This window comes from Chiroxiphia lanceolata, chromosome 12 (genome assembly GCF_009829145.1).
Source record: "Chiroxiphia lanceolata isolate bChiLan1 chromosome 12, bChiLan1.pri, whole genome shotgun sequence".
NCBI lineage: Eukaryota > Metazoa > Chordata > Aves > Passeriformes > Pipridae > Chiroxiphia > Chiroxiphia lanceolata.
The window spans coordinates 17,204,766-17,231,143 of NC_045648.1; the positions used below are offsets into that span (position 1 = coordinate 17,204,766).

Genomic DNA, 26,378 nt, shown 5'->3' on the forward strand with positions numbered 1-26,378 from the left:
GCATCAGAAGCAGAAGGTGATGGGATGGTTACACACCCTTGAGGACCACCACTATTTCCATTCCTCATTTTCCATGGGTGCTGCTCACATCCCTTTTTGGATTTTCCTGTGGGAATTTGCCCAGCTTCTCACTCCAGAAGGTACCAACCTGAAGCAGAAGCAGCAAACCCAGGGCTGGTTTGGGGCTGCTGCTGGTGGGACATGGAAAAATGCGTAGGGACCCCCCAGTCATGGGGAAGGGGGGGATAGGGGAGATTCTGGTCACCATCATAGCAGCATCCCTCAACTCCTGGTGAGAAACACAGCACTTGCCTGCTCTTTTCCATTCTTTATTCCAACCATCCACTTTGGTTACAGTTCTGAAAGATTTTTTTTGGTAGCTGTTGTGGTGTTTTTTTTCATCTCCTCTAATCTGAACCCACCTTCGGCAATATTATAAAACTCTACAAGTACAGTAATGACCAGTTAACAATAAATAGGTATTTGTTAGTTCACGAAGTTAAAGTGCTTTGAGAAGGGATGTAAGAAGCTCTATCCTAGATTCCAGGGTGGGGGGGTGAATACCTTGGAAATGTAGTGCAGTAGGAAGCTCTGGCCCGTTGTCTGTAGTCTGTGGTCACGGGAGGCACGTGGCACCTCCCCCTTGCCCAAAAGACTCCTCGGGCACTCCTGAGTGAGCAGGCACGAAGCAGGAGCTGTGCTGCTGCGACAGGTTATTGGAAGCATAAGACAGGATGCCCTCACCCTTACACAGCCCGAGGCTGGGGTGTTTCAGACTGGGAAAGGTTTGGACAAGGTGTGGGATCACCCTCTGCAGGGAGAGAATCCCGTTTTTTCACAGTTTAGTCTTGCTCGGAGACCTCAAAGCCCAAGAGAAGCAAACTCTGGGCCCCCCCGTGTCCCCTCAGCGGGGGAAGGGAAGCAGAGCTGCTCTGGGCGCTGGGGACAGGCACAGCCCCCCGAGCCCGGCGGTGTCGCCCTGAGATCCGCAGCCTTTTTCCCTGAGGAAGCCCGGTCCCTCTCCCGGAGGAGCGGTGTGGGGAGCAGGGGTTGCCTGCTGCCCACGGATAAATGCCCTTAGCTGCCTGCAGAGGATTTGTGCGTTTCAAACGTCTTCCCAGGGCCTCCCAGTTTGGTTTGGGCTCTGCTTCCACCTTCCCTTCCAGTCCCCTTCCATCTGTCCTTCCCCACACCCCAAATCTAGTCATCTTCCAAGTCTTTTCCATGCAAACTCCTAACTTTGCACCTTCACTTGCAGGTTTCCAGTGCTAATTCCCAATCTCCCTCCCACATCAAAGCCGGCTGCAAACAAAAAATAACAAACCAAAACCCAAAACCCTTCCAGAGCCCAATTCTCCAGACCAGAAGGGGACTCACAAGTGGCGCTGGGAGTGTTCCAGCTGCTTGCCAACCCAAACATCAGCCCCTAAAAACTTGGAGGCGTCAGTCCCCGCTCAGATCAACCAGTTCAGAAGGCCGAGGGCTGGCTCCTCCTCTTCATCACATGCACGTTCCTAAAGTGAGGAGTGGCCGTGCCCTGAGGATCAGTGCATGCACGTCGGCAGAAGTCCCCTAAACAGCATAACAGAGCTGCCAGGGAGAGGCTGTCACTGGTACAGCCAATGTCCCCCACGTGTCCCCAACCCCTGCTCCACCTGGCCCTGCAGTCACATCCTCCTCACTGAGGCTCTTCCACCGAGGCCAAAAATGGAAAAGGTGCTGCCCAGGACCCCTCTGGGGACAATCAAAGATTAATGTCCAAGGAGCGCCTAAGAAAACAAGGATCTCACTTCAGGAGCGGACAGCAAGTGCAGGAAGAGCAGGACGGTGGGAACACCGTTGTGTTCAGTGGAAGAGCTCCACCAAAGCCACCATCAGGAGCAGCTGCAGCCACGAGCCAAAGGGCATGTTGGCCTGGCCCCTCTGGAACAGGAACCGGAGCTGGTTGACCAGGCGCTCCTTCACCAGCGCCTGCTTGAAGCCGTCCTCCTCCGAGATGCAGACGTAGTGGCCGTAGTGGCCGTGGCTGACATTCTGGATGAAGTGGAAGCAATCCTGCTGAGGGTGGGTGGTGTTGCAGGTCTTGATGAGGCTGTTGTTGTGGTACCAGTTGTAGGTGGCGTAGTGGGACTCGATGGAGCAGTTGAGGTAATAGCGGGAGAAAGGGACAACTGCGATGTTCTGGTAGTCGTCTGCAGGAAGACATGGAGAAGGAGGGGTTGAGGCAGGATTGTCCAGGAACCACAGATTCCCCCAAAAGCACCTAGGGAGGACCACCTGGGTGGATGAGGTGGATGGAGGGGTAGAACTGGATGACCTTTAAAGTCCCTTTCAACCCAAACCATTCCATGATTCTGTGTTACACAGCCATTTAACAACAATGGCCCATGTCTGGTGAAGTCCACAGGACTCTTCTCCCAGGAATCAAAGCTTAATCCCTCTCATCCAGCTCAGAAATACACTGTCTCCACTAACTCCAACCTGGTGTCTTGATTTCACTCCCAGTTCCCCAGCAATGAGTAGTAAAACCTCACACAACCCATGCAAAGGCTGGAGAATCAGCCACCTTGCCCCAGCCACTGCTGGGGACATTGTCCTACGGCTCAAAAAAACCTTTACATACCTTCCTTAATAGCCCCATTTTGGCAGTTTCCTTGCCACACATCCAAGTTCAGGTTCTGAAGCACCTCCCTAGCAGATGGAAATGGGAATAAGCATTAACAGAACATTAGGGAAGCGACATTTCAGGGATAGCAAAGGAATCACCCATATGAGATAGAAGGAAGTTTATTACCTGGTATTGTTTGGGCAGGGAAAACACCTCCCCCTCCCACCCCCATTCCCAATTAGGAGTTTGCTGATGGCAAATGTGAGACCCAGAAGCAAAAAGATGGAGAAGGTGCTGCCCAGGATCCCTCTGGGGACAGCCAGAGGGTTGGGTTGGGGTTGGGTTGGGTGCTCTAAATGCCCTCAAGGGAGGGATGGATCCCTGCGGAGAGATCCCAAACGTTTTGGGATGGCATCGGCATCCGCTCTTCCCTGCCTGGACACAATGGGCTCATCTCTCTCTGTGATGGGAAGATGGCCTCAAAACCACACGTGGCCGTGGTCTGGAACAGGAATACCGAGGGTCCGGGTGTTTCTCCCACGGAAGCAGCGGGAGCGGGCACCACGTACCGGTTCAGGGACACGGACTGGCAGGAGCCGTTGGCCCAGCCGCAGTAGGGGTCCCTGGCCAGCAGGCAGCTGTGGCAGTTGTTGCGATACGCCCTGCACATGTCCATGGGGATCTCCAGGACTTTACTCGTGGAGCCGACATACAGCATGGCCTGTGGGAGGAAAGCAGAGGGGATGGATGATCATCCCGGCACCAGGTCCCAGTGCCACCTGGTGAGTGTCTTCAGAAGGACGTGGAGCTCCAGGAGCGAGTCCAGAGGAGCCACAGAGCTGCTCCCAGGGCTGGAGCCCCTCTGCTCTGGAGCCAGGCTGAGAGAGATGGGAGTGTTCACCCGGAGAAGACAAGGCTCCAGGAAGACCTTAGAGACCCCTCCAGTGCCTAAAGGGACTCCAAGAGAGCTGGAGAGGGACTTGGGACAAGGGATGAAGGGACAAGACAAGGGAATGGCTTCCCACTGACACAGGCAGGGTTAGATGGGATACTGGGATGAAAATTCTTCCCTCTGAGGGTGCTGAAGCCCTGCTTCAAGTTGCCCAGAGAAGCTGTGGCTGCCCCATCCCTGGAAGTGTCCAAGGCCAGGTTGGACAGGGCTTGGAGTAATCTGGTCTAGTGGAAGGTGTTCCTGACTATGGCAGGTGGGTGGAACTGGATGAGCTTTAAGGTCCCTTCCAACCCAAACCATTCTGTGATTCCATGATTCTACTTTCAGACCCAGGGGCTGGCAGTAAACCGTCCATCCCTGCCTTCCCTGCTGCCTGATTTTAAAGTTACAGCCCAACCTGCTGTTTTCCTTCCCACAGAATGAGCAGAGACCCACCCTCTTGTGGTCCAGGATCATGGACTGGATCGGGTCCTTGTTCGGAAAGACCTGGAGCTCCATGATATTCTGCACCCCATCTGGCAGCTCCACAACCTTGTGGATGGATCCTTTGTCTAGGAAGAAAGAGAGGAGAGCCCTGATGAGACATCCTCAGAGCAGAAGAGATGATGCCAAGAGATTCCAAGAGTATGACTGGATTCCTGACACCAGCCACCCAGAGAGAACAGGAACTTTCCCAGAAGCAGCATCCTGAGGGAACAGGGCTCAGGAGTCCTTGTTCACCCTCTTGCATAGTTTCCCCTTCCCAAATAGTCTTCCCTTCATCCCACCATCAACCAGAGAGAGGTGGAAGATGTGATCCCAGCTCATGCAGGGATCAGGACTCCCCAGGTATCTCTGTACCCATTCCAGAGAGGGTGGGGCATTGCCGTGCCAAGCCCTGCATGTGGGATCAAGCTTCCCAGTGGGACTCTGCAAGGCATTAGCTGCATTTAAACTCAGGCTTTTGGAAAATAAGACCAATCAGAGCATGTGTGGGCCCTAATCCAACCCAGGCCACCTACTGAGAGTTTTTTAATCATAGATTAGGCATTTAAAAAGCACCTCCACAAATGCCAGTGAACAGATTCCAGCACAGTGCAGAGAAAGGGATGAGCACAGCTCAGGCAGGTAAAGCAGGCAGGACAGGGAAGCACTGGGAAATGATGGAGCGGGCCCCTTTGGAAAGGATTTCAGCTTGTAAAGCCATACCTGGGGAGAGCTGTGCTACCCCTCTCTTGCCTTAAAAACACTGGCCCTGAGACCTCCCACAAACTGAAGCTCAACGGGGTAAATCCCACATGCTTGGGATTCTGCTTTGGTTCCGGCTTTGCCTACGCAGCCAAATTGGAAGTATTTAGTAGTACTTGGGACTTGGCAGCTCTTTTCTGCTTGACAAACATATGCCAAGCTGGGAACACAGCCCCTTGTTCGCTCTGCTGTGAGGGTCTCATCTGCTTCCCCTGGGCTCCCTACCCTCGAGGGGAAAGCTAATTCCGGGGATCTCCTCAGGGAACGGTTCCCAGTACCTGTTGCCAGATAAAGCACATTTACCTGTTGCCAGATAAAGCACATTGTAGTGGTGTCCGTCAGCCGCAGAGACCTCGTGCACCCCGATCTTCTGGTAGCGGTGCTTGTTGTGGAATAAGGGGCTCTTGGTGGGGGACAGGGGCTCCACCCGGTCCTCCACCTCGGGGTGGCTGTCGGCGATCTTGAAGGTCTCACTGGGGGTGTGCTGTCCCGAGGGAACACACTGCAGCAAGAGGGCACAAAAGCCACTGTCAGAGTCAGACAGGTGCCTGAGGAGGAGGGCGGAGGACAGGAGAGCTCGGCAGGGGAACAGCCTGGACACCTCAGCCCGCAGGAGATGCCCAGGTGTGGTGCACAGCCCTGTCCTGGGGGCAAACACAGGCCCTGGGGGTGCTGCAATTGTGCTAGTGCCAGGTGAATGTAAGAGCCTGTCTCCCCATGCTTTCTGTGAAGGCATTGGACCTTCTCTGGCCTCCTTTTGTTTCCAGGAACAAGGCTCAGCTCCTTCCTGCAGTGCCTACAACCACCCTCTCTGCCCAGCTCTCACCTGGCTGCTCCGTGTCCCCTCCCCTGCTCCGGGTACCCTGAGGACTGCAGTGGCACTGCAGGGACTAGCTCTCCTGGCCTTGGGACCCCTCTCCACTTCACGTGGGGCAGCTCACTCACCTGCCCAGGTTTGATCTCCGGGTTGGGACCATTATAGCCTTTGAGTTTAGATGTCCGGAACACGTCGTCAATGTCCCCAAAGGAATAGACACAGACAGCAGAGCTTCCCCTGAGGGCAGTGAGACAAAGAGGGGGTCAGGGAGACACTGGTCACCACCCCTACAGCTGGGACACAGCTGTGTTTGTCACCACATCCACTCCGTCTGTTTCCCAGAGACACTAAAGGGCTGGAAGGAAAGATCTGGCCCATGGGACAGGGCATCCCCCTCCCTGTTTTGCAGAGACCCTCACCAGGTGTTTGTGAAGAGCCCGTAGACTTTGGAGAGCCGCCAGTTGCTCGCAGGGACAAAGAAGACATCCTGCAACCAGTTGAAGTTGCCCTTTGTGACAGGGTCAACACAAATCAAGCTGGCCTTCAGGAAGGTGGTCCACTTGGAAGCAGAGAGGGAACTGGTTCCTCCTTTATCTTCCTGGGGGAGAGGGAAAGCAGGGAGTCAGAGTTTGGCAGAGAACACCACAAAGTCCCCAGCTTGGGAGGGATAAGCCCCCCAACATCTTGGATGGATAACTGGGGGATGCTCCAGAGGTATATCTGATGCTGTTTACAGCAACAATAGTGTTCCTCTAACATCCCAGCAAGACAAGACAGGTGTTTCTCTTCCCTACAAGCAAGATGGGAGCCAGAGGAGAGGAGGGCCAAAGGACATGACTGTACCCCACACAGACTCTGTGGCAGACGAGACATTTGAGGCAGAAGGGCCAAATCAAGCGTGGATGACCCCAGGTGAGCCACCATGTCCATTTGTCACCCCTGGAGCACTCCTGCCTCCCCACCACACGTGGTTCCCGTGGTACCTTACACAGCTGGGCCACACGGGAGATGTTTCTGGGCGCCTCAGGACTCTTATCCGGGTTGTCTTCACGGAAGAAATAATAAATCTTGTCCTGGTGAGGCTCTTCGTGCCTTAACACGGTGGCTTTGACGAACTGAGGGTCTGAAAAGAGAAGTGAGCCATCAGAAAACCGTGGCTTGAGCACACAGACTTCATCTGAAAAGCCACTGATGGGGACGAAGCAGCATGTTCTGCAGCCAACCACCCACCCGCAGCCATGGGAGGGAATGAAACACATCTGTGCTCCAGGGAAAGGACAGGTCTGAGACCATCCATTGTGTCTGATCTGTGCATTGCACCAACTGTGCTGACACCTTCCCAGTGGCTCCCTTTCCTATCCCTCCTGCCCAACATCCCAGACTGATTCCCTTGAGGGCCAAATCCACAGAACCTGGTGAAGCCTTGGCTGCTTAGCAGCAAAGGAAACCCATCTCCCTTCTTGCTCAGGGAGGTGTTACCGGGGAGAAAGGATCCCTCAGTGCTGTTTGTGTTTGGAAAACCCAGTGACGCCGTTCCTATTAATACACCTCTACCATGACGGGCATCCCCGGCAGCATCAGGTCCCTCTGGGCATCGTTAGCTGCTGTCCCCATGGCAGGGAGCTCTGTGTCAGCACGGGATCAGCCTGGCAGCTCTGAGGCTCTCAGGTTTGGTTTGGTTTCCCCCTCCATGCACAAGTTCTGTTTTATTCTGTTGTCATCTTGATTTAATTCTTCATTTTGACAGAGGTTCAATAATCTCCTGTTTCCCGGTGTCAATGGGGAGACAACATAACAAACTCATGGAAATGGAGGAGGGTCCTTTCCCTCTACCCCCACACTGTCCCCTGCACAACCCAACATGATTCTGCCTCAGGGTCTCACCCTGAGCTGGGGTTTTGGAAAGAGTCACTGCCCGGAGTGGAACTTGTTCTTCCCGTTTCCACCACCGCAGGGCAGCTGATGGGCACTTTTACACAACCCTATTTCCTCCTATCTGAGAAGGGACTTGCCACCCTCATTTCCCCATTACTCTGAGGAACAGGAACTCGCTTATCAGGTGTTTTGTGACAGAAGCAAAGAGGTGAAATTCCCTCAGCTGGCACTGAGGGGACCAGATCAGCCCTCCCTGCAACTTCAGGGGTGCCTGAAGACCCCAAAGAACAAGCCCTGGAGCTCCACTCCAGCTTGGCAGGGAGGATGTTCCCCTGCAAGCTGTGGTCTGATAGAGTCCAACTTATCAAACTGGTGGGCTTCCACACCTTGGGAATCTCCCCCACACTCACTCTGCATCACTGTGTCACTCGTGTAGAGCTCTCCACCCCCTCTCACTCGACGGAAACGAGGGATCTTGCCATTCTGCTGGCTCTTCTTGATGGTGGAGTAGATGTCATCACCTGCGGGATAGGAAGGCTCATTTGCAGTGGGATGTCTCCGGAGGGGACAAGAAGGATTTGTAAGAAGAGAAGAAAAGAATGAAACAAGAACTTTTGGGCACATGAACTCACAGAGATGGTGGACACAGGTCAAGAAACTCAGTCCTCACTGCCTAGGACTGAGCAGGTCTGGCAGGACTCCTTAGAGAGTGGTAGGGACAGATTCTTGGGAAGGATCCCCTTTTCCAGGTCCAGAGCACTGGGATTATTGCAGGATCTTCCTTCTAAGGACCCTTCTAACCCAGACCATTCTATGATCCTACGATTCCCCACTGTTCTCATTGCATTTGACCCTCCCACACAGACACTCGATCCCATGCCCTGGATGGAAAAAACCAACCTTGTGCCATGCTCTGTCCTAAAAGGATGTGCATTTCCATGAGGCAAAAGCAAGAAGCCCTAAGGCCAATGAGAGCAGGGGACAAAGGCCTTGGAGCAGCCTCAGGGGCCCGTTTTTGTCACAGAGAGCCTTTTGTGCACAGCATGACGACCGAAAAATAGGAAAATATGAAAACACCAGACTTACCATCGACGACGACGAGGGTGTTGGAGTCAGGGGTGAAAGGAGCAATTCCTCTCCCATCCCACGACGGGCTCTCCTTCCTCTGCGTCTAGAGAAGGATGGAAATGGACCTAAGTGGGATCAGGTGCCTACATCCACCCCTGGGGCAGCAGGAAAGTGGTTTTCCTTGCCTGGCACAGCTCAAATGAGGGGAGGACTCATACCAGGTTCCAGCAGGTGGGAGCGCAGGCACCGGTCCCACACACCATCATCCCATCTCCATACTTCTCCACTAGCGTGAGGTAATTCTTATTGTCCTCCTGCAAGAGAAGGGAGAGGAGAATGAGCAGCTGTGAACAGCAGAGCAAAGCCCCCAGAACTAACAAACACACTGCTAGATGGCTTCCCAGCTTTTTCATGGATCTTACAGCTAGAGGAGGAGGAGGAGGAGGTCTTCACTCAGAGAGAGCACGTGAGGAGCACACACAGCTCCTTCCCCACTAGTCCTTCAACCCAAGTCCTTCAACCCTCACCCATCCAGCTGTTCTGCTGCAGGTGGGACCTACCGAACTCCCAGACATCATGCACAGTCCCTCATTTTTCACTGGGAAGTCTTCCTAGGATAAAAGAGAGAGAAAAATGCTATTAATTCCTTCCCTCTAAAGGCCAACCCACGTGGGCTCAGCCCCATGCACTACAAGAAGGTCATTAAACACTGCACTGTATCCCTTTTCCCTACCCTTGGCATTTGAAAACCCCTGGGAAGGCTGGGTTGGGTACCTCAGGCCCTCAAGGTGATGAGGAGAAGCAGGGATGCAGGGCTAAAGTGGCAGGAATGACTGAACTGCTCTCCAGAGGATCTGGGAAGAGGATTTGCCACTGTGGGGAAAAGGTGTTCAATAGTGGCTGGTGCGGACATGAACCACAGTGTTCTGGGAACATGAAAGGAAGTATTTGGGTGACTGAGAAAGACAAGAAGGGGTCAGGAGAGAGCCAATGGGGGTTTTCCTGCTCTATTAACTCAGTGCCCAGCTCAGAGCTTCCTGCTTTTGAGAAAAGGCAGCCTGGACTCTGACAATGGAAAAGAATGGGAACGTAGCTTCTCCCCAGTGACGCCAGTCTAAGCACCACTTCTCATACTAAAGAAACAGTTCTTTACCAGAAAAATCCTTCCTGTGGGGCAGTAAAGACCTCAGAAGGATCACATCCAGGGATGAACCCACCAATGGCTAGCATAGGAGACTTACCCGTTGCTCCAGCTATTCCTTACACTGATATTGTGGCTTCCTGGTTGGATCAGGCAGGTTGGGCAGAGACCAGGCTCTTACAGGCCTGCCTTTATAGAGTACCTGGAATTTGGGCTGTGAGACAGGTGCTGGACACTTCTTACAGGGCTGTGGGGCCCAATGTGTTAGCAGGACATCCTTACCGTGTAGTTCTCAGAGGTTGCAAAGTCGTAGTAGTAAAGCTTCCCCTCTCCCCCGATGTAGATGGATGAGCTGTTTTCCTCATGGTAGAAGACTGGGTACTTCTCACTCCTGGGAAATACATATTCCTTTGCACCTAGGAACAGCACACTCATCAGGGAAACCACTGCAGAGAGCACACATGGCCAGCTCGGCTGATCCACTCCCTTCCCGTGCCCTTGGAGCAATGAGAAAAACAGGGACACAGGGCTGGGGGCCCTCTGGGATGGCTGGCCCAGAGCCAGGCAGGCAGGGAAAGGCAACTCCCAGGCTCAGAGTGGTGCTATTGTCCCTTGGGCCCCAGGGGACAGGAGAGCTCCACATAGGAGTGACCCCACCTGGCCCCTGCAGGGCTTGTGATGGAGGAATAGGAAGGGGAATTGCTGCAGGAGCTGTGGTAGGAGAGTGGGAGCTCAAAGAGACTCAGACCTGGCTCTGCAGCAGCCAGGTAAGCACTGCCTTCCACTGTCAGAGTGCCTCCTGCCTCCCAGCTTTGGGATGAAGGGCTCCATCCCCTCTGACCACCATCTGACAAACGCTCCAGGCATCTGCCTGATAGATTTGGCTCCTGCAACCTCCTGCACTTTATCACCCCCCTCCCTGCCCTGTCAGCATCCTACTTCCCAGGGCCAGGAGGGTCTGACAGGGTTTGGAACTCCCAGGCCAGAGCCCAGGTGTGACAGGGGAAAGATGCACCTAAACGCCACAACTGATGGGCTTCACAAGAAGTGGCTGCAAGACCTTGGACATCACAACTGGTTGCTGAAGATGGGTGGCTTTCTGGGCCCAGCTGGAAGAAGAACTGTCTGTCTTCTCCTCTTTCCTTCCTCTTTCACATTCTGGTTTTTCTGGCTCCTCTTTCCTAGAAGCATCCTCCCTTCCCCTCTGTCCAGCCCAGGTGCAGGAGGTTGGCCCTGCACTGCAGGTGTGATTCTCCTCCCCTGGGGCTACTGCTGTCCCTCCCTGGGGTGCCCTGCTCCTGCAGCCTTCTCTGGGGAGGTACACCCACATCTGGGCCCCTTTTAGCGGGTGTGCCAGGGCTCAGAATACCACAGCAGGCAGCAATGACACGAGAGGGATTGCTCCTCCAAAGGGGAAAAGGCTCCAAGGATCAGGACAAACCTCTGCTTAGGAACTCCATTTTCATCATTCCCTCTTCTCCCTTTTCCAAAGAAGGGGCCCCTCTCCTGGCAAGTGCTGCCGCTCCCACACAGACAAAGGCTGGGGCTGCCTCGGGAGCGGGCGGCCTGCACAGACAGGCAATTAATCAGTGGCACGTGTCCCTCTATTTATAGGGGTTGTCACTTGGCAGGACAGGGAAAGGCCAATCTTTGCCCAGTCCAACACTCCCCTTTGCCCGGAGCAAGCAGCGCAGGGGGCCCTCGGCCAAGGCTCCGCAGAGCCAAAAAGGGAAAAAGACTTAATAGAGGTCACTGGGGCTGCTGAATTCCTGCTTGACTTGTGGGCTTATTCTCCACTTTGCTCCCTGGTTGCACCTTCTCCAGGTCCCTAATCCCCGCAGGGTTAAATAAGCAATGTTTTTCCATCAGGGCTTGGGTAACCTGCCAAAAACCCACAGGTCCTGTTTTGCAAGGGCATTTCAACCACAAAGAGAGGGCGGAGATGCGTCTTGGACAGAAACTAATGCAACACCTCTGTGTGCCCTTCCCCTGCTCCGTGGGATGGAGCCCGCTGGGACCCTCAGCCAGGATAGCCCAGCTGGATGACGGTCCCTGCTTGCCCCGTGTCCCCTCCTCAGCCTTCCCGTGCCTCTCCTCCGCCCAAGGACTCAGAGAAACTCCTGAGCATGTGCTGTGCCTTGTGGAGAAGCTGGCATGGAGTCTTTCAGAGTGATTCTGCAACTCATCTGCCCTCCAAGTGGGAAGCCAGCCAGGCCTGCTATCAGCCATAGACTCAGTCCAAGCTTGCCTAGGAGAGGACTAATCCCCTTTACACCTTCTCCCTTCCCAGAAGTCCTCAAAAACCCCACTCTTGGCCCAACCTATGGAGGCCAGGCACACAGGAACTCCTAAAGCCCTTTTACCCCATCACCAACACGCTGCAAGCGGGTCTGGCCCGACTGCAGCAAACTTTACCCTTGTTTTCAAACCTCCAGCCCCTAAATTTGCTGCTCATCCAGACAAACATACATCTGCAGCCATTCCCTGCTCCTCCTCCTCCTCACACTTTTTACAGACTTCAGCCCTGTGCTCCTACTACCTTTGGGTTCTTTTGGAGGCTTTTTCCAACACTGCCTCAGCTCAGCAAGCTGTGCCAACCTGCAAGGACACACTCCTCTCCAAAGAGCTGAAAACAAACAAGCCCTAAACAATAATTTGGTCGGCGCCAACGTGTTATTTATCCTGCAGCTCCCCAGGGACTGCTCTGAATCACTAAGCTGAGAGTAAACAGCTCTGCTAGCCAGGGCCCACAAGTGTGGTTGTGGTTCCAGCACTGATTTAACTGGATTTGGAAGGCAGCCTTCAAGGGGGCTTCCAGGAGTGGATGCTGGGATCCCTCTGCCTCTGTGGCAGACCTGCACAGCTCAGATTATAGAAGCTGTTTGATCCCCCTTGCCTTTGCTTCTCCTCTGGCAGGATGGGGGGAGAAACCCTGCACCCTCCATGTCATTACATGGGGGTATAAATGGCTTCCAGAGCTGGGAATGATGAGGCAAAGGGTATCTAATGGCTCACACTATCATAGAATCATGGAATCATAGAATGGTTTGGGTTGGAAGGAACCTTAAAGATCATATAGCTCCAAACCCCTGCCACACGCAGGGACACCTTCCACTTGACCAGGTTGCTCAGAACTCCATCCAGTCTGGCCTTGAACACCTCCAGGGATGGGGCAATGTCCTGCTATGCCCCCAGTGGGACATGCTTTTCCTCGCAACGCCAAAGCTGCTTTTGACACTGCAAAAGAAAGGCTCTTCCCCTTGGAAGGGGAAGGCATGACCCTGCCATCACCCTCCCTCCAAAATCCGAGTCTGGAGCTCCAGAAGACACAGGGCTCTTTTCCAGAGCCTCGCTAACTCTGCCAAGTCCCTTTGCCCGAATGCTTTTGCCTGGCATTTACTGCCAACCTCATGGATAGCACACAGATCAATGGCACCATTGTCCATTGAAATGCTAACCCCAGTCCAGCGGGATGAATGGGAGAAAGAGCGGCTTTGTGCTGGGGAGAGCACCACACCAGAGGCAAGGAGAAGAATAACATTAAATGAGGGAGAAAGAGGGAGCCCGGTGCATCTCAGAAAGATGCCTGCAGGGTGAGGTAATAGGGGAGGAAGGAAGTGAAGAGGGAGATGCTCTAGATGAGCTGAGGGCAGGGAGGCCCACCCTAAACACAGGACAATGCAGATGACAGACGGAGCAATCCTGCTTCCAATCTGACAGAGTGACATAGACACAGCTTTAGTGACGCAGCAAACGGCTCTCTGGCTCCCTTTGGGTCCAGAAGCCCCTTCAGAAGGCACCAAGAGCCTGGTCCTCCCCAGCACCACAGCAAGGTTGGGCTCCCAGAGCATCCCAGAGCTTTGTGCTGCCACCTCCAGAACAGATGCCCAGCTAGAGAGGCAGTGTTGGCACGCAGCCTCATCGCAGGCAAACTCAACAAGACAGCTCCCATCCCGGCTGGAGGGCTGACTCAGCTATGGCTGTCCTTTTCCCCTTCACACTCCACCATTCCCGGTCTGGCAGCTGGCTCCGGCATCCCAGACACTCGGCTTAGTCACTGGCTTACAGTGCTCCCGGCAGTGGTAGTGGGTGAGCCATTGTGGGCCTGCAGGTGCTGGGGGAGGAAAAATGAAAGGGGAAGGAGGATGAGATAAGCACTTGCTGGTTTTGGGGAGCGGTGCTGATGCAGGCAAGAGGCAGATCCTTTACTTGCTGCCCATAAAACCCTTATTAAATGGGACCCACCTTGGAATATGAGGGAAAGCATACTCTGGGAAAGCAGAGTACGGGATTTACCTGTTCCCTGGAACTACCTGCCGCCCACCGCAGCCCCTGTGCTGCCCTCACCCAAGCTGCCCGTGTTCTCCCAAACCCTCCCGCTGCTGCCACAGGACAGGGACACAGGGCTGGGCCGCCACCAAATGGCAAATCAGGATTTACGCTGGTGCGGCGCCGCTGCAGCGAACGCAGCCAAGTGTTCACCACGCTCCCGCCGCCCAGGCAGCGCACCCGGCAGCCCCGGGGATTGTCGCTGTAACACGTTGTAGCGCCGTCAGTCATCGCGGCCGCGCGTCGCCGCGCCGATGGCACCGCCACCTGCTCCGCCGCCGCGGGTCTGACGGCGAGCACGCTCCTGCTCACGTCCCTTCCCTCTCCGACCGTTTCCCAGGTTTTACTTATTCCTTCCTCTTTGAATAGCTGCGACGGATTCCGACCTTGATAACAGCATGACTCTGCGGCAATCCGGCTGGGATCGGCTCTGGCAGCAGAAGGAAAAGCTGCCTTTTCCGTGCTGACTCAAGGACTGGCAGTGTGGGGGTGTCCCTGGATCTCATTCCTGTGCCGGTGCCCTCAGCTCCCAGCAATGCAGGGCTGGCTGTGAGTCAGGGCTGTGTGCTCCGGGCTGCTCCACATCATTCCGTCTTTGGGAAGACAGGAGCCGTCTTGATGCAATGACATCAATCCCTCCTTCACTCCCACTTCCCCGGCGCAGGCAGGATGCATGACAAGCATCCCGGCACAGGCAGATCAATCATTTTCCTGGGAATGTGATTCAGGTCCACTGCCTTAGTCACCCACTTTGGGGCCAGGACTCTCCATCCCAGCTCCAACATCGCTCAAAAATGGCATTTCGGTTACAGTATTCCCTCAGGCAAGACCAGGAGGACAATCCCTGGATTTCCTACCTGCTTGGCCAGATACCAGCCCTACCATCTCCTCTAAGGAGAACGTGGAAAGTCACAACACCCATCCCAGAGGGAAGGAGTCACCCCATGGGGCTGCCATGGATTCTCTCCATCCCTGGGAGCAGGACTGGACTGCACCACACCACTCCCATCCCAGAACCACATGCCATCTGCCTCCCCAGCTCCACAACGGATGCCAACAAGCACTTTTCTTTTTTTTTTTAGATGATCTATAAATTCCCAAATTTAGACATTTCGGAAAGAGGAAATATATCTCCAGAGAGTTGCTGTGCTAGGTTTTTCTTCCATCATGACTTTGCCTGAAGGGAACAATGTGACACAAGAAAACCACAGTCAGGACAGGGACATGCTCCCCAGAGCCCTACTCACCCATGAGTTTCCCTTTCCCATGGGATGGATGCCTTGAGCAGCCTGATGGGCTTCGGGGACCTGGCAGAGCCTGCAGCTACGGGGTTTTTTATAGGAACAATTTGACTCTAAATGAGACAACCCAAAAGGAACATTTTGGGGTGGTTGGCTCTGACCTGTCACAGAATAATTGAAGGGTTGTGAGCTGCAAGGTCTCCAACACGCCTTGTGAAAAGTGATACGTTTTTGTGGAGGGGTTTCTGAGAAGGGGGTGAAAAGGAAAGAAATGTGGGAAACCACTTCCTCCTCATTCATTGCACATGAAAAAACCTACTTGGTTGATCCCTCCTCTCCCCATCTTCTGCCACCAGCATGCTGCTGAGGGATTGAGCTGCATCCCTGCCGTTGGAGTCCTTATTCCCTAAGGATCCCTGGGCCCTTACAGCCACTTCTCTGTGCTGGAGCAGGAGGGGTGTGGAGGGGCTAAAGGATCACCCTGTGGGGAACATCTCTCACTGTACAGGGCAGCCTCACACTGTTTCAGTTCAGCCTGTGCTCCAACAGAGTCATCCCTCAAAGGAAGTAAAATAAAGAGAGCAGAACCAATACCACCTGATTCCCTACAGATTTCTATCCCATATTCCTAAGAGCTTCCTCCAGGACCAAATATCATACTTGTCCCCCTTTCACTCCCTCCCTGTTCCCTTCCTGTTCAGCTTGGAGCAGACTGGGAGCGTGGTGACCATGAGCTGGTGCCCGGTGGCTGGCACAGCTCAGAAAGGGTTGGTGCCTGCCTTCCCCTCTCAGTCTCCCCTGCTTCTTTTGAGGGTGGTTGTAGGGACCCCCAAAACTCCTCTGTGCCTTGATTGGGGAGCAGCAGCGGAAGCCAGGCAGCCTGGTGCTAAAAATGTTTCTTGCTTAACTGAGACCAGACACATCCACGTGTTTCCTGCCCCTTCAAGCCCTCCGTGCCCTCCAAGGGACTGCACAGCTCCCTGCCACAGGAAGCCTCCCAGCTTCTGTCCATCCCACCACCAGAGCCAGAGGGCAGGATCTGGAGAGTGGATCAAGAAGTTCTGTTGTGGGCATAAGTCCCCACCTATGTATTCAAAAACCAACACAGCCCCTCCTCTCCCACCGGGGCAGGAAAGGGCACCAGCCAGGTATGGCAGCAACACTGTGGTCACAGCAGCTGCCTTTCCTTTGGCCAGGCATTCCTGCAGATGAATCCCAAGAGCGTGCCCAGAGAGGACAGAGCACATCAAATGGTTTTCCAGAGTGCTTTCTCATCAGCCCAGGGCAGGCAAAAGCCCTGACCGTAATTTTACCACGCCCTCCATCCTGTAGGAAGGATGTAGCTCCCAAAAGCAGCAGAACTGAGAGCAAGGGATTGGGCTGTGTGCTGCCTTCCTTCTATTTTCCACCTGTGACCAGATGGAAACTCCATCTCTTCACACAGTGAGCCAGTGAGCCCAGTACTGGGCAGTACAGGCATCCCACGGGGGAGTGGAGAGGGATCAGGGGAGCACAGCCCTGAACCTTTGGCTAAGGGTTCCATGAGCTTACGGAAAACCCAGAAAAAAGAGGTGTGAAAGCACAGAGAAGAAATGCGGCTGTTACTCAAACCCAGCCTGACCTGCCTTACACATTTCAAGATCGCAGGAAGGCAGAGCAATGGGTTCAATCTGGTATTTCTCATCCTGTCTTGCCCCTGAGAGTTTGTTGATGAGCAACATTTAATCATTCGCCAAGAAACCTCATGTTATCCTTTCTCACACCCCTCCCTAACTGCTTCCGAGCACCCCTCCAGAGGGAAGGGCAAGGCCACAGACAAATCACCAACATCAACAGCCTCTCTACAGCGGGACTTTTCCATCCTTGGCCAACCTACATTCCCAGCAGTCTCCCATCTTGCCTCTTCTCTGGCTTCTTCCCTCCCCACTGCTGCAGGCCCTGCCATCATGGGGTGTTTTTTGCTGCTGCCCTCAAGAGATCCCTGCCATCAACAGCAAAACGCTCCGGAGCAGAGAAGACAATTCAGCCCGCATTATCAGGGATATATCCTAAAAAGCTCTCAGCCTATGTGCAATCCAAATGCCTGGAAGGGCCACGCTTGCGGAGCACACTCTAACTAGACAAATATGCTTTTTTAGAGTTACACTCCAGAAGGCAAATATTCTGGCACATTAACAATTCCCACTCTATTTCTGGGAGTGCCTTGGCAGCAGGCAGCATTATTCAATGTTGGGGTGAGCCGGGGCAGGAAGAAAGGGGGGGGGGGGGAGAACCTTTTGCCTTGGTAATGCAGCTGCTGGGCATGGGCAGGATTGCTCAAAAGCTCTTCTGAGAGCAGCGCCACCGATATTCCTTCTGCCAGAGGCCTCCAAGCCAGAGCCTGCAGGTCCCAAACGCCCACTCAGCAAGGAACAAAAGAGACCCCTAACCTGCAGCCGGGGAGGAATATGCCCTGGATTCAAAGCCTCTGCCTTCATCAGGGCTCTGGGAACACGGGCAGCACTGCAGGGCTCCGCTCACCTCGGGAAGGCTCAAACCAGAGTGCTCCACGCTCCAGGAAAGATGGATTTCTCCTTATTAAACACAAAATGACTACATGACAGGCACGGCAGCATATTCCATGCATACTAACACACCACCACTACCTCCTGCATGCTCACCCCCCCAAAATTATGCAGCACTGAAGCCCGTGCTGCTGCAAGATGAGTCCAGAGCCTTTGATGCCGCAGATGCAGCCTGTCATCCAGCAGGTATGTTATTCCCAACCAGCCCCGGAGCTGAGCTGCTCGCTGCACCCTATGGATTGCAGGTGCTAAATTTAGAGCCAGGTTTTGTTACTTTCCCAAAGCTGTTCTCTGTAATGACAGTCCCGAGCTGTGCCTGTTCCTGGCGGAAGCTGGGGAACAGGGGCCTGTGATTATGGAATTTTATTATACGGTCAGTGGAACAATGGCAGAACAACCACTGGATGTTGTGTCAACACAACAAAGGATGGTTTTAGCAGGATCTGAGAGTCCCTCCCACTAGGAAGATCCAGGGATTGATTTACCATAAAAAGCCTTTCAGGATGAAAATTGCCCCGAGCAGCTCTATCAGCATCCACCAGCAAAACAACCTCACTTAATTGCCTTCCATCTCCCACTCTCCTGCAGCTGGGAAACCCTTCCCAAGCATCTGTCAACTCCTCCCAGCCCAGGAGAGGCCAGCCAGAGGTGGGCAGAGGGCAAGGGGATCTGTGACGTTCCCCATGGAGGTTTAAAGGTGGGAAGAATGGTTTGGAACAGGCTGCCCAGGGAGGTGGAGGATTCACCCTCCCTGAAGGTTTTTAAGATGAGATTGGATGTGGCATCAGTGCCATGGTCTGGTAACCACGGCGGGGTTGAACTTGATGATCTTGGAGATCTTTCCCAACCCAGCTGATTCTATGATTCTAAGATCAGTGGCTCTGGAGTTACAGTTCCCTGTAGAAAACAGATGAGATATGTGCAGCCAAGGAAGTGACTTCTCACTGGACTGAGGAGGGCCCTGCCATGCTCTTTACAGCTTCTACCTGCTGCTGGAGGCTTCTCACTCATGTAATGAGCATGAGGTGGGTCTCAGTCCCGCAGTCACTTGGGTTTGTGCCAGGACATGCCATGAAGCCCTTTCCAGCACCCCCTTTCTGCTCGCTTGACCCCCCACCAGCAGAACACACGATATCCATTCTTCTCACATCCATCCTTGGCTGCAGCACAACATTACTCAGACTTGGAAAGCTTCATGGTTAGGCATTTGAAACCAGACACTGGGATCTGACTTCCCAAAACACCAAGATAGGAGCAAACCCATGATAAGGGTTGCCCAAGGGCAGGTGTCTGGCTGGCACTGGCTCTGCATTCCTCAAGGAAAATCCTAGAACTCCTTAAACTTGCAGTGCCCTCTCCCTCCCACGACACACATATCCTCGATAAAGCAGAATGTTTATCACAAGTGGATAATTAGACTTGGATCAGAAGGGCACTGAGCCAGTCAATGGGCCTCAAACTGGGGAGTGGACAAGTTACAGACCCAGAGCTGTCATTAAGGGCAAGATTTATTACACAAGCCCTGCTGCTCCAGACTTAAACTGCTCTGGATTTATTAGAGCTGGTAGGAGACGCTTCCACATCCAGCTCCTGTGACAACTCTTACAGCATTCCCTGTCACACACAGCACCGGGTGGAGCTGGGATTGACAGGAAAAGAATGCCCAACAGGAGGAACAAGTCCTATTCTTGGAGCGACCAGGAATAGCCACATGCCATCAGATGTAGCTGGCTGCAAAACAGACAATTTCTCCCTCCTAACTCACCTTCCAGTCCTTTTTCTGGATACAAGTTTCTCTTAAAAGCACCTTGTACTCGATACTTAAGATTTCGTTTGTAGTCAAGTTTAGATTTAGTTTGTACTCAAATATTCAGGCTTAAACTTAGTTTGTCTTTTTAAGGCACCAAGCCTGAGTACCTCAACTACAGAACACCTCCACAGGCCAATTTTCAGCAATCCTGACCTCAAATCAGCCCTCGGGCTGCCACAGAGCTGGGCAGGAATTGACATCTGGCTCTCTTTTCCAGCCACAACTTCCATTAGTCCTCCCATTCCCATTGTTCCTGTGTCATGCTCTTGCAACAGGAGGTGGTTGTGATTCAGTCAGTTTGTTTGGTTTGTTTTTCTTCTTTTTCAATCCGCACAGAGCAAAATATATTTTTCAACCAACATTTTCTGCTCCCAGCATCACTCACCCTGTGAAAACAAGCCATCTGCAGAAAATAGCATTGCTGGGAAAGCAAGAAGCTTTCTCCTGGAAATGGTGAGAGCTTCATGTGAAACTGTCCTACAAAGATGTTTCACACTCGGGGGACCACAAGGAAATGGTGATGCTGTCACTGAGGAGGAAAAGCTGGTGCTAGCAGCAAACAGCTTCTGGTTTGCCACATCAGTATGAGTTCTGCCCTATCTCATAGAATCCCAAAATGGTTTGGTTTGGAAGGACCTTAAATATCATCTCATTCTACCTACCCTGCCACAAGCAGGGTCACCTTCCACTAGAGCAGGCTGCTCCAAGCCCCATCCAACCTGGTCTGGAACACTTGCAGGGATAGAGCAGCCACAGCTTCTCTGGGTAACCTGTGCCAGTGTCTCACCATCCTCACAGGGAAGAATCTTTTCCCTAATATCCAATCTAAACCCACACTCCAGCAGTGGGAAGCTATTGCCCCCTGTCCCGTCACTCCAGGCTCTTGTCCAAAGTCTAGCTGAACACACCACCACCACACCGGTGGGCAGGGAGAGCTCCTACAGCACTCAGAGTCCTGCTGACAGTTTTCTCAAGGCAAGGAGGCAGCCAAGATTAGCAAAGCCCAGAAGTTATTACAGGCAGCACAGGCAAATTCCCGGAACTGCCACTCTAATGGCCCGCTGTGTCCCAGGGCAGGCTGGAACCCGTCCACATGGTTGAGGCAGCCAAGGGTCAAGTGTATAACCTTTCTTTCTTTTCCCAAAGGGACCTGCTTATCTCCTCAGAACCTGTTCCCTTCAGGTTGCAGTCTCACCTGTTAATAAGATGGGAATAATTTAACAGCCAGACCCCGTCCTACCCCAAGGTGTCAATGAAGCCACCAGAGAGGGACTGAGTTTGTGTTGGATCCGTGCACGTGCGGGGAAACAGGGACAGTCCTCAGCATGGCAGCAGCTAAAAATGACTCCGTGCTGCAAAGGCCCCAGGCTACAGCAGCCTGAGCCAGCCCTCAGGCTCCTTGCCATCCTCAGTGTTTTCCCGATGCTCGGTGACTTTCCGGTCACGAGACAGCCAGCCTGGGATGTCACCCTCCCGCTCCACGGAGAGAGGCTGTATCCACCACCCGGCCGGCTCTGTCCAGCCCCACGACACAGCGGGTTCCGTCGCTGCAGATGGATCAGCAGAGCAGACACGCCATCCGTGCCGACAAGCAAAAACTCCGTGTGGGATGGGAAGGCACCTTTCGCAAAGCAAAGCCCAGCTGGTCAGCATTTAGCTGGAAAAATCCACGGAGGCAGGGGGAGGATGGAAGTAAGAGGGATGATAAGAACACAGCGTGCAAGGTTGGAGCGCTTGTTTCTGCACCAGCCCAGGCAGCTGAGGCTGAACTCACTCCCACACTGCCAGTCCCAGCAGATAAGGAACTCAGCGTTTAGAATCTTCCTCCATTAGGACACAGGGAATGGCAACAGCCAGAAGATACCAGGGCCCTTCTGTGTGCTGGGCCAGCTGCAAAGGGGAACAGGGGCAAAAGCCTTGCCAGTAAAAAGGTTCTTAAGCACTTGAGCTATGACCAGTGGTCTGCAGCTGACCTTTGCTCCAGGCATCTTCCCCCTAAGAGGAAGGAATCCTGCAGAGTCAGATGTGCTGGGCAATAACTGCTTGCCCAGATGGACCCAGAGCTGGCCACCTGCACTGGCTGCTGGGAAGGCTCCAGGGGTCCCTCAGCCTGCTTTCCATGGAATCAGGCTGATCTTTGGGGAAAGCGTGCCCCTTCCTCAGCTCCCACCACACTGTGCTGCGGCACTGGGGACACAAAATAAGGGCAGAACTGGGGCTGAAGCCTCATAATGGCTTTGTAAACCATGGAAAGGCAAAGCTGCAGAACATCATGCTCCAGCCACCCACCGCCCTGGCCTGATGCCACCAGTCCAAGTCCCCAGGACTGTGGAATTATTTAAATACAGGAGCTCCAAGCACCAAGACAGACTGACTCTATTTCTTTGTCTCCAGGTCTGAGCTCAAGATTGTGCCACCTAAGCCTGGTTACAATTTTTCCCAGATTACAAGTCCCCTCATCTACTTCTTGCTGGGAACCTGGACAATGCAGGACTGGGGGGCAAAACAGCAGAGTGGTTCAGAGGTACCTGCAGTGCAGGCAGGGCTCTCCCTGGGCCTGGCAGGTAAGGGTATGGTACTGGTGAAGGAAGCAAGGCTGAGAGATGGAAAGACAGCAGCAGTTTTGTCCAGTACCAATTTCCTCCTCTCCCCCTGCACAGCAGCCAGGGAAGAATCCCACACGTGTTCTTCCCTCCAGGAGAGAGCCTGGTTCTGGCCAGCCCCAGAAATTGCTGCCTTCACCTGCAGGGCTGTAGTGTGAGGAGGTGCCTTTGCTGAGGCTGCTGTACCCGATGCCTGTGCTGGGCTGTGGCGTGTAAGAAATTTAATTAGGTGAAGAGCTGCCAGCTCCTGCAGAGCCCAGGGCTGAGGCCAGCGCTGCACCACTGCAAATGCTGCACAGCCATGCAAAGGTCCTGGAATGCTGTGCTTCATCCAGCTCTCACCGCCAGGAATAGAGTGGTCAAGCTGAAAAATCAAGCCCTGCAACACCATCACACCCACAGCGAGGGACGAGCCTCTGTACGTGGCTGCAAACAGCAGCAGCACGCTGTGCTGAGCTGCAGGTTTTCCTGAACATGCTGAGTTTTCACTGTGTCTCGAGCATTGGGGAAGTTCAAGAGGGCTCCTCCTGTCACCCACAGCATCCCCTTTGCCCCTGTCCCATTTCTTCACCCTCCTCCAGATCCTCCTCCTCTTCTCCACCCTCCTCCTCCTCACCCACAGACCTACTTCTGAAGGGTAGAGGTTACACCAAGGAAAATGCAATCTGTTAACTGGGACACGGGACTGAACGTACCACCCTCCGATACCTCCCCAGTTGAAATCCCTTTTGGCCTGGGGCCCTGCTAAGCTCTCCAAAAAAATTAGAGAAACAGATAAGCACAGAAGAGAGATAAGCTGAGCTGATCCCCTTGCAGGGAAGTGCCGTAACAGTAGCTGGTTTCAGTGCTTCCCAGTGACAGATTGTGTTCAGAGCCACCCTGACACAGGTGCAGGGACAAATGGCCACCACACTGCGTGCAGACAGGTGGGAATCAGCCACTTGATCCCTCTCTTCCCCCTCAGCACAGTTTCACTCCAGGACAGGCATTTCCAGCCCCACCAAACCCTGACAATTTAACTTTAACCCTTCTGCCCTAAGCGGGGCAGGGGAAATGTCTATGGGGCAACGTGTGACCCCATCCTCTGTCTGGTCTCCAGCTCCGTGCCTTCTGCCCCCTACCACTTCCATCCTTTTTCCCCAGCCACTTCATTTGCCAGCAGCCACCACAAATGACGCCATACTCAGAGCAACCTTTCCCTGCCCTCCGTGCCGGTGTCTCTCCCCTTTGTGCACCGGGGTGACAGGCAGGGGCCACCTCTGAGCCACGCACACACCCCCACCAACCCCGCTCCCAGCCCTCCATCCCAGCTCTTTCATCCCGAGGAAGGGCATAGTAAATACCAGCAGAAGAATAACAGATGGCGCAGAACAAACCCGGGGAAATTGGTGTTCTCTGAAGTTGCCGGGGAATGGGGAGCACAGAGGAACTGTTGTACTGCAGAGCAGCGCCAGAGCCGCAGCCCGGCTAAACCCGCCGGCTCAGCCAAACCCCGGGGACAAGACGGGGTCTTTGTTCAAGCCTCCCTGGAGGGGATTCATCAAAAAAGCTTGGAAAACACATGATAAAACCAGCTTCCCCACACCAAGCTCAGGCTGTACTCTAAGCCTGCTGCTTGAAAACATTTCTTTGTTCGGTTTCTGCTAAGATCAGATCTGACTGAAGTCCTTACGTGCCATTTATATATTTTCCCACAGACCAGGGACGTTTTGCAAATATTTACTCACAAAACTCATTTGCAGCGAACAGGGTAAGTAAATCAGTCCATTAACTATGCAAATACACGTCTCGATTTCCAGAGAACTGCAAGTTGGGGGAAATGGTTACTGTGCCTGTTTCAGAGCTTTTTGACAGCCCTTAATATAACCAGCTCGTAGGAAAACGCTTTTAAGAATATAAAAAGGAAAGAAGAGTCTAAAAATGCAATTAAAAGCAACCAAGCAAGTCAGAAACCCCTGCCTGAGACCACAGGCGTTTTAAGTGATTTTACAGAAAGCCAAAAGTCTCCCTGAGGAAACAAAAGAAATAAAAATAGACCAACTCCGCTCAAAAGACAAGACCCAGGTATGAAACACACGGCGCAGGGAGTAGCTGAGAGCTGCAGGGACTGCTGCTGCATCCCAAGGTTGCAGCTGAGTGCAGCCTGGGACTTACCTTGCGGCGCTGTGATGATCCTGGGGTTCACCTTGGAGCGCCCCGCTGCCCACATGCCCAACTGGCCGGCCCACAGGGCCACCAAGAGGGCAACAGGCGAGCTCCTGCCCATTTCTACTTACTCGGGAGCAGGGATCGTGAGCCTGTGAGCCTGACAGCTGCATCGCCTGTCTTATACAAAAGCCTGGTAGCATCCAGCCCAGCCAATGGCTGAGACAGAAGGCGGGACTTAATTTCCCTAGGAACACGAAATTAAAAAAGCCCAGTAACTCTATTCATTTAGCACCTTTCGGCACTTTGTCTCTGCAGGTTTTATCAGGGGTTTTTTTAGGTCCTTTTTGGTTTTTTTCCCCTCGATTTGCAAGGGGAAGGTGGAGGTCTGATGGCTTTGTTCGCCCTCAGGCGCTGGAGGAAAGCTGCAGCTGGCTCAGGGTTTGCAAACAACTTCCCACAGAGGCTTGGAAGGGGAATATTAAGGTTGAGACGAATGAAATAAGAATGAAAGTATGTCTAAAAATGGCAGACCGAGGGTGCAGAAACCGATAACAAAGGATGGCTGCTCCAGGGTTGTTTAAATAGAAGGACATGCCCATGACAGAGAGCCACGCTCAGATACTGAGGCAGACACAGAACAGGAGCCTATGCTTGCCATCAGGAAGATGAAGCAAGGCTGCAGCATTATCTCGTGTGCCAGCCCTCTTCCTGCTGGTGCTACACTGCAATGATAGCAAAGGACCACTCCTAGTAAAATAAAACACCACCCGAAAATCCACTCAGCTTCACAAGCTGGCTACACTGTCACACACTCCCTTGCCTGAGCAGTCAAACTCACCCGTGCCAGTGTGGGAGTGAATGACATCCCAGAGTGGATGTGGACAATCCACTTGGAGCTGGGATGAAGAAGACCCTGAAGGTGATCTCTTCCCTAAGATCCTGCCCTTACTTTTGTGATGCAAATGTTCTCCGAAAGGATGGGATGCTGAGCACACCCCACGTGGCACAACCTTTAGAAAGTCACTTTGCTTTTCCAAACCTCCCCACGGGGAGGCCAGGAAGGGCTGACAGCCTTTGTGCAGCACTGTGAGGTTTGTTAATGAGAAGACAGGGCATTCCATGCACGGAAAGCGAGGTCGGACGTGACCAGAATAGGAGAGCCCCACGGGGAACTCGCAAGGATGAGATGCAGCTGCACTCTTTAAAGTTGAGATTGAAGCTCAGACCCAGCACTGCTCTGCTCTTGAAGGAGATGAAGAGTGGCAGAGCAAGGGGGAGGCATTTTGGAGGAGGCAAAAAAAAAAAAATTAATGAACCAGCTAATGGTGAATTTTAAGGACCCACAGGAATTTCCCACCAACTCTACGTGTGGGGAGGGTCATCTTTCTCTTTAACCACGTGTGTGCTTGGGTAATTACAGGGTGATAACACAGATCATTCCAGTTTTTCACTTCTGATCATGGTGATTCCCAGCCTTTGTGCTCCTGCTCATCTTGAAACTGCCCATTCCCTCAGAGGCAGCTCTATTTCCCTACCTGCCCCATTGCTCCCCAAGGTGCCAGACCACGTTATCACTTGTTTTCTCACAGAGAAGAAAGGTATTTTCTTCCTGAAAAATACTTTCTTCATTAAGACTCTTTCACACAATCAAGAGTGAAAAGGGACTGTCAGTTGTAAATCATCAGCCTAAGCCATACAACCCATGCAGGTTCCTTAATAAATGTGGGGACTAGAATTGCATCCACCCCAAATCTGGGCTGGGCTATGAGAGCTGTATCTGTGATTATCTGTACTGCCTTTGATAACACAACGCAGCTGGTGGGCTGGAAAACTGGCTTTCAACTCCCACTCTTGACAAAGTTACCAACTGGAAACAGAAGGGTTCTGATCAGAGAGGAACAAGGAGAGTTGCTGCCTCATTACAACAGTAAATCATTTGTTTTTCCCTTTTCCTTGCCCCTAACTAACACAGCTGGGGACTCCACGTGGTTTTAG

At 53.2% G+C, this 26,378-nt stretch overlaps 1 protein-coding gene across 1 annotated transcript; it reads right to left on the reverse strand.

Annotated features, from left to right (window-relative positions):
- Positions 1-316: 316 nt before the first annotated feature.
- On the reverse strand, positions 317-24,590 carry SEMA7A (semaphorin 7A (John Milton Hagen blood group)). The gene is made up of 14 exons (XM_032700517.1): positions 24,390-24,590; positions 9,971-10,104; positions 9,108-9,158; positions 8,766-8,861; positions 8,566-8,650; positions 7,890-8,000; positions 6,588-6,727; positions 6,024-6,202; positions 5,733-5,841; positions 5,091-5,289; positions 3,996-4,111; positions 3,178-3,329; positions 2,624-2,691; positions 317-2,192 (listed from the first exon to the last, which is right to left on the reverse strand). Exons 1-14 carry the CDS (start codon positions 24,499-24,501, stop codon positions 1,846-1,848), a joined length of 1,899 nt encoding a protein of 632 aa, XP_032556408.1. The 5' UTR covers positions 24,502-24,590; the 3' UTR covers positions 317-1,845.
- Positions 24,591-26,378: the final 1,788 nt, after the last annotated feature.